Genomic DNA, 8,455 nt, shown 5'->3' on the forward strand with positions numbered 1-8,455 from the left:
TTTTATAATTTCTTTTCGCATCGCGTTATTATAAACAAGTGCAATGTTGAGCCAGTGCTCTGTAGATAGCTTTTACAATAGGTGCATGTACAAAGAGTGCAAGAATGGGAAATTGTCGCATGGAAAACGGCTATTCAGATTCTCAAAGCAAAACGCAAGATGCAAAACGTGGATATGCAATACAGGTAAGTCTCTATGCAATTATTATGTCAATTGTATATTGACATGCTGACAACGGGAGATCGATATGTTACGGGTATATGTTACGAATAGAGTTAGGGAAAAACTAGTTACCTGAGTACATAGGTATTCGCCCGCTTTCCGTTGTATACGGGTCTGCGGGTAATTTGATAATTCGGGTACCCGTATATTTGGAATCGAATTCATTAAATCACGCAAAAAAATTGTTACTTAATCTTTCCGGAAAATTGCTTAATCCTTCAACTTAAATCGATCTTAATTTCTATTAAATATATATTAAATGCTTAATTAAATGCGTTTCGGGAATAAATAGCATATTTCTTAGAAACATTGCGAGACAGAAAAACGATGTCTTGTTTTTGCCTGTACTGATTCTCGTTTATCTCGAGACCTCGGGAGTGCGCGAGGTAAACCTTCGGGACAAAGCGGAGAGATTTCGGCGAAAACAGCTGATCGGTTGTCGACTCTGAGATCAGCTGAGCCGTTGATACTCGCTAAATTAGCTGCTTTTTCGAGCTGTTGACAGCTGATTGACCCTGCGAATTTTTCGGCTCGTTGCCAGGAGTCCAGAGTTCAAAAAACTTTCGAGATTCACGGAGATAAAACCTTCGGATCTCCGCGCGCGGGCCGGCACTCAATCTCAGTACTTTTCGGTCACAGAGAGTGTGCGATTTTTTATCCCACACAGCACACTGTATCCTGAGGATATCCCAAATTGACCAAGATTTCCAAATACGATCCCACGGATATCACAGCAGGTGATCCCGGGATATTCTAATAAGATATCGTGAGATATCCTATTATGATCTCAAGATATCTAAATATTCTGCCATATCCGTTGGCTTTGCATAAAGATATCTTACGAGATCTTCTGAAGGATATAAAGGATCGATATAAAGATATCCTTTAGGATATCTTATGCTTTGTATAAGATATCTTAAAACTATAAAAAGATTAATTGCACGTTATTATACAATCATATATTTTTGAATTAACTTCATAATTACATAATTAATTCTATAATTGAAAAATGTGAAACACTATTTTTTGGAAAGTATTGTATTATGTAATATATTATATTTAATCCATATTATAGTTACGAAAATCGTAAAAACATTTAAAATATAAAATGTCTTTACTTATTTTATATATCTTAATTCATTAATTTTTATAGACAGAGAGGGAGAGAGAGAGAGAAAAAGGGGGAGAGAGGAAAAGGAGGAAGTACAAAGAAAATATTATAATACAAATTACAAAGATATATTTCTATTTGTTTAATACCATATAAAAAATAACGTTTTTGATATATCATACGGAACATTATAAAAGTTATTATTACACAATGTTGATACACATTTTAAAAAAGTTTTAACAATAAGTTTCAATACTTAACAAAATAAAAGTTATTATCAAATTAATCACTGTCATTGTGTAATAATGGAAGGACAACATATTTGTCATCTCTATACGGAATTATAAAAAATTTTTGGTTTACCTTAAACAATGGCCATATTGTGTTTTCTGATAACGCTAATTTTGAAACAACGTAAGTATCTAGCAAACTTGATTCGCAAGGGGTAGTATAAAAATTTTGTTTTCTTAGAAATCGTTTTCCTATTATTATGTAATCATTCAGCTGTACATGCCATGCTATTTGAACGATTACAATGCTACCATCTTCTAAACCGCAACAATTATTAGCATCTTCTTTAATTGATAATGTAAAATTACTGCATACTGCTTTACTGTATAAAGGATTTTTACATCCATCTGGTACGACGTCGTTGTAAGCAGAAGATTGTACAGGTACTAATTTATCTAAATTAGTTATATTATGCTTATCATTTTTATAACGTTTATAAATTTCATTGTAACGATTAAAAAGCTGTTGTAGTGGTGTCTCGCTTTTACGAATCAATGTTTTGATAAAGTGCATAAAATTTTCGAACCGAAATGCACTAAAATTTTCTATACTTCCGAAATGTCTAACATCCTCCGTAATATGTATAAGGCCATGAACATTATGTGATACTAAATAATTGTTATAAAGAAGACTAAACGACTCTACAAAATGTTCCAGAAGAAGCTGAGCATAATTTAAATGTTCATGAAGATCGCTGCACGATAAAATTCTAACTGCAACATGCAATTGTACAAAATGCTGATATAAATCTTCACGCAATACATATCGGAGAACTACCAATCCTGTGTAAAACAACAATTGACGATATTCGGTCGCTTTCCATTGTTTTAAAAATATCAATGAACGTGGTTTGCGTTGAAACTCACTTGGGACATACAATTTTATCTTTAGTAGAACATCTGACATATGTTGAATTTGATTTGCGCTAAGTTGCCATTTTCTTTTCTTACCATCATTGTGCACCCACAAATACATTAATTTACGCATCACACCTAAACAGATCAAATGCATATAATTGAGAAGGATACATTTAATCAGCATTTAATCAGATCAATGTTTAATAAAATTTCTAATTCACTCCTATCCAAATGATAATAAAAATCCGCGTGCAATCTAAATTCTTCATTAGTTCTTTTCTGTGCATTTTTTTTCAAAAAATATACACGTCTATGGTCACTGAGACCCTTAACATGACATTTCGTACAACTGTTGTAACCTGTGTGCTCTTTCACATTCAGAACATATGATTTTGCTGGTGCATCCATGACAAAGTATTTGATAGAAAATGGAACTTTTATGCCATCTATTTCAATTCCGTTTTCATACAAAAATAATGCCTCATGTACAAAATTTCTCAAAAAAAGATTGCTACTTTTAGGTTTAAAATTTCATAAGCTCCAATGATAAAGACAGATCCATTAGGAAGTACAGAACCTAAAATTGGCCAAAATGTACTAGATGATGATTTGCAAAGGGGAAGACCGTCAATACCTGAAGCTATTTGTACACTTTGCAATTTACATTTTTGTCTTTTCAAATCATCATTTAATATTGTGTCCATTATACCATTAGCTATGCCGAAATGAAAATATTTACCGGGTTCTATATCTATAGTATTACATTTTCGCGGAGTATGTAACAATGTTCTGGCATCTTTTGGAAAAGTAGAAAAGTACGGATATTTTTTTAAATGCGACAGAAGGTCTGTAACAGCAATATTCTTGATTAAATGTTTTACAGTTCAATTCCTTAAGAAATTCTCTACTTCTGACGTTGCCTCATCTTGATCGCTGTCTTCACTCTCTTCCAATGATGAATGTAATGTAGCCAAACATCTACGTTCATTTTCTTCATATCCACACATTCCATGATTTAACAATTCATTATCACTGTCAGATGGATTGTCAGTATGCAAATCATTGCAAAGTATAGGCAAATTGCTTGCAGTATCTTCTTCACATACCTGTAAAAATTTATTTACATTAATATTAATATGCTTTTGTACTGTTTTAGAAAGAACTGCTTGAATTGAGTATTGTGCTAAAAGAATACTTACTGTATCACTTGTAGCATTTGATGAGACAGAATTTAATGGGACATTATTGTTATTCTTAATACTTATACCTGTAAATTAAAACGTAAAGCAGGAATCATGCATTATTATCATATAGCGTTTCAAAACTAAAGAATATAGTTGCAAATTAACAATTCTAATTCAATAAAAACATTAGGTGCTTTCCAGTTAACGACACAAGTTGACGCAAGCGTCATTCTCTTTGTTGTTCATGCACTATATAATAAATGGAAAATTACTTACTCTCATAAGTAGCCCTGTTTTCAATCTTGTCTATTATCTTCATCACAGTATTGTGAACACGCCGACGAAATTGTCGACTTGAAATTTTAGACACATGTTTTAATTTTCTTTTATTCATTTTTGAATAAATGCTTCAATTTCCTGTAAAAATAAATGTGAGTTAATTTAAGGCTATGTTTGTATCTTTATACAACTATAGAAAAAACAAAAAGTACTGTTTACACATTTTGTATAACATAACATTTTCTGCTTATATTAGATTCAGATTAGATTAACGATAATCCATACGTGGAAAAAAGAAATTAAATATTCTATATGTATATTTTTTAATTTAGCTAATTGCGCATGATAAATACTCACTTTTTGCAAATAAAGAAATGACAATGCTGTGCACCAATTGTGCAACAGGTCTTGCCCGACCAGCTTAAACCAGTGCGTAAATTAGATTTCCTTTTCCCTTCAACGTTAATATACGGTGTAGTACTTATTATTTCACTGTGTGGTGTAAAAGTTAAGTCTGCAATTTATTAATATATAAAATAAACATATTATATAAGCGTAATAAGCGTACCAAACGTAAGGCGTAAAACCCGAAGATTTATGTACACCGGTATATAATAGCACACAAACAAACGTATTAAGCATTAAAAAACCATACCTTGGATATATTTGATGTATATATCTTTTTATATCTATACAAGAGAGAGCTGTATGCACTAGACGGTATTAATACGGGAAGCAATGTGATGTATCAATGTTATACACCATCGATCCTTTGTGCAACAGATCTTGCCTGAATAGGTTAGGCCAGTGCGAAAGTTAGCTTTCGTTTCTTTTTCCTTTAACGCTAATAATATACGGTATTGCACTGTAGAAGTTAAATCATTACAGGCAATTCAATAATAACCTGTTCAGGCAAGATCTGTTGCACGAAGTTGCACGAAGGATCGATGGTGTATAACATTGATATACATCACGTTGCTTCACGTATTAATACCGTTTAGTGCATACAGGCTCTCTCTTGTGTAGATATAAGAAGATATACATCGAATATATCTAAGGTATGGTCTTTTAATGCTTACGTTTGTTAATTTGTGTGCTATTATATACCGGTGCACGTGATCTCCGGGTCTCGCGCCGTTCGGTATTACGTACTTATTATATCTATTGTTTATTTTTTATATTACTGAATTGCCTGCAATGATTTAACTTTTACAGTGCAATACCGTATATTAGCGTTGAAGGGAAAAGGAACGAAAGCTAACTTGCGCACTGATCTAACCTGTTCAGGCAAAATCTATTGCACGAAAGATCGATGGTGTATAATATTGACATACACATCACCTTGCTTCACGTACAAATATCGTCTAGTGTATACAGCTCCTCTCTTTTATAAATATCAGAAGATATACAACGAATATATCCAAGGTATGGTTTTTTAATGGTTCAGATTTAAGTATTATAAAAAATATCTTTATTCTCTCGAATAGCAGTGTACCAATTATTAATTATTATTTGTATTAATACCAACATTAATCAAATATAATGAACAGTAATATTATTTATTTATAATATTATTCGAAAAAGAAATAATATCTACAAAATTACCTTTTCGGAAATGATAATAAATGACGCCAAATGCACGCGCCCTTTATTATGTTAAACATTTGTACAAAAGATTTGATATGAAAAACTGACATCAACTTATAGTTGGTGTCAATGAAATCTAATATTACAACATTTTATACTTTTGCACACTAAATGTGAATAGATCCTTTTATCATGTGTATAAAACAATTGATAAAAAAACTGATGTCAATTAGCATCTGTAAAATTTAAATTACTGTATTTTAATATAAAAATTATTATATCATAAAAAAAAAATCTTTCAAGAATTTTATAAAATTAAAACCTGACACCTGCAATTTATAGTTTTTATAAAATTTATTTTTTTTTTTTAGTTAGTCGCTCATATTCTGCCTAATTCGTTTAATTAATATTCAAAAAAAGCGTTAATGATACCACCGATACGACCGACGAATATAATAAAAATATTTTCCGTGTAAAACACTCATCCCTTTTGACAAGGATTTTTCCTCGTAAACTCGCTGTAGTCTCTGTTCTCCGCGGAACGTTTTAATTCTTAACGCGTTTAAACACAGGGAAGTTTTAGTTGTGAGTTCACCTCGCGATCAACTCTTTTGTCTTTGATCATCAATTGCGTGATTCACAACGCGAGTTAAAACATTAACGTCCATTTCCACCAATGCAGATTAACTTTAATCTAGGTTTAAATTATTTTTCATTTTTTTCTAATTCTTAGAAAAAGATAAAAAATTAGAAATTTGCACATGGCTTCCTCATAGAGGAAGTTTTAACTTCCGCAAATTTGGAGATATCGATCTATTACTAATTTTATTATATTTTTTAGTCTTTTCTACCCCTATTTCATATATAATTCTTTTAAATTCGGTTAATTAGACTTAGCTTTATATGCGATCAAAATTATGGACCTTTGATCGCGTATAAAGCTGGGTCTAATCAAATAAATCTTAAAAAATTATATATGAAATAGGGGTAAAAAAGACTAAAAAATATAATAAAATTAGAAATAGATCGATATCTCAAAATTTGCGTAAGTTAGAGCAACCACGGACATTTCTAAAAAAATTATACTAATTAGCAATTTTTATTTATCGTGTTTGGAAATCAAGAGACACGGTAGTGTCTCGCGCCAAGTACACGCGGAGCGAGACCGACCGTGACTCTTTTACGCGACACGACGGGTTGCGAGTACCCGAGATGTTGAGATCTCGATAACGAGTGAACGGATCAAGTTCTAAGTAGGCTTGATCGATAGCTTGGGGTCCAATTAGGGGGGGGGTTTCTCTCATAATATTCCGCTACGTGCCCTACGAGCGGAGATATTGCGACGCAAAGTCCAAATGTGAAAATTTATTTTTAAGATACTTCCTCCTACTTCTACGTCGACCGCTCTTATCTCAATATTATTATGATTATCAGAGAAACGTCACTTTCACTTTTTCGACACTGGCGGCTAGCGGCGTTAGTATCGCAGTGCAGTGCAGTGTAGACAGTGCGTTCGTTTAGCCCGCTGTCAGTCAGTGTCAGTCAGTTCCTATTCATCAGTTAACCTATCTCGATCGATCGAGAGACACGGTAGTACGCGCGGAGCGAGACCGACCGTGTGATTCTTTATTACGCGTCGCGAGGTAAGGTGCGACAACGCGCGCATACGCGCGTACGCGAAACGGCAGTAACACCGTAATAATCGTGCCGACGATATACTGAATTGAATTGCTTCGTGCTTATCTGGAGATTTCGTATCCCTACATCGTGTTACCATCGCTGCCGGAAAAGAAGGTTCTTTACGCTTGGCAGAAAGTGACGACTGACACGTTCGATCCCGACTTCGTTGATCGCAGAAGAGCTGAACTCGAGGTACGTTTCCGATTTGCAATTATAAAAGTATCGTGCGATGAATGTTGTACCCAATTATAACCTCAAATGAAGTTGTGCACGTTGCTGAAAGATATATATATATCTTGATATATAGGCTACGGTCAACGTGATACAAATGCTCTGGAGCGTTCTTCTTCTCCTTCTTTCTTCATTGAAAGAAAAGAGAAGAGGAATGCTTCAAAGCATTTGTAATGTCACGTTGACCGTAGCCATAATATCATATTAATACATTATTTTATTTTTAGACGTAGCTGTTGATGAAAGATAATTAGATGGTGACTTAATTTTGGGAGATATAGGTCAAGGATTGCCATTTAAAGCTGGTACGTTTGATGGGGCTGTCAGTATTTCTGCGCTTGTGGTTGTGCTATGCAAGCAAAACTTTGCACAATCCTACAAAACGTTTATATCGTTTCTTATCAACGTTGTATGCATGTCTGTCAAGAAGCGCAAGAGCAGTGTTACAATTCTATCCAGAGAACGGTGAACAGGTTGTTGATATATATATATATCTTGATATATAGGCCACGGTCAACGTGATACAAATGCTCTGGAGCGTTCTTCTTCTCCTTCTTTCTTCATTGAAAGAAAAGAGAAGAGGAATGCTTCGAAGCATTTGTAGTGTCACGTTGACCGTAGTCATAATATCATATTAATACATTATTTTATTTTTAGACGTAGCTGTTGGTGAAAGAGAATTAGATGGTGACTTAATTTTGGGAGATATAGGTCAAGGATTGCCATTTAAAGCTGGTATTATTGGAACCACGAGAGTCGCGTGGCAAACGGGAAAAGAAAACCGAGGACAGTAAACCAAGCAGCGGAAAAATATCCCTATTCGACTTTCTCGAGGATGAATTACCTGTACAACCTGAGAGCGTCGAAACAACTAATTTGTCTCAAAACAGCTACATACAAATTAATAAAAGTAATCAAGATCGTTTTGAATCAAGAGGATTTGATAATATATATATATATATATATATAGATTATATAGAGACATTATTATATATAGAGATTATATAGAGACA

General features: G+C 33.4%; 2 protein-coding genes across 2 annotated transcripts; one reads left to right on the forward strand and one right to left on the reverse strand.

Moving 5' to 3' along the window:
• Positions 1-2,796: 2,796 nt before the first annotated feature.
• On the reverse strand, positions 2,797-4,664 carry LOC112461996. Its single transcript, XM_025027478.1, has 5 exons — positions 4,600-4,664; positions 4,302-4,458; positions 3,942-4,082; positions 3,681-3,748; positions 2,797-3,587 (listed from the first exon to the last, which is right to left on the reverse strand). Exons 3-5 carry the CDS (start codon positions 4,057-4,059, stop codon positions 3,366-3,368), a joined length of 408 nt encoding a protein of 135 aa, XP_024883246.1. The 5' UTR covers positions 4,060-4,082; positions 4,302-4,458; positions 4,600-4,664; the 3' UTR covers positions 2,797-3,365.
• Positions 4,665-7,337: 2,673 nt separating this feature from the next.
• Positions 7,338-8,400, forward strand: LOC112461997 (probable 18S rRNA (guanine-N(7))-methyltransferase). Its single transcript, XM_025027480.1, has 3 exons — positions 7,338-7,403; positions 7,724-7,915; positions 8,100-8,400. The coding sequence occupies exons 2-3, from the start codon at positions 7,757-7,759 to the stop codon at positions 8,103-8,105; spliced, it is 165 nt and encodes a 54-aa protein (XP_024883248.1). The 5' UTR covers positions 7,338-7,403; positions 7,724-7,756; the 3' UTR covers positions 8,106-8,400.
• The last annotated feature ends 55 nt before the right edge of the window (positions 8,401-8,455 follow it).

Source organism: Temnothorax curvispinosus, unplaced genomic scaffold, assembly GCF_003070985.1.
Source record: "Temnothorax curvispinosus isolate PA1 unplaced genomic scaffold, ASM307098v1 QBEX01011945.1, whole genome shotgun sequence".
NCBI classification, from domain to species: domain Eukaryota; kingdom Metazoa; phylum Arthropoda; class Insecta; order Hymenoptera; family Formicidae; genus Temnothorax; species Temnothorax curvispinosus.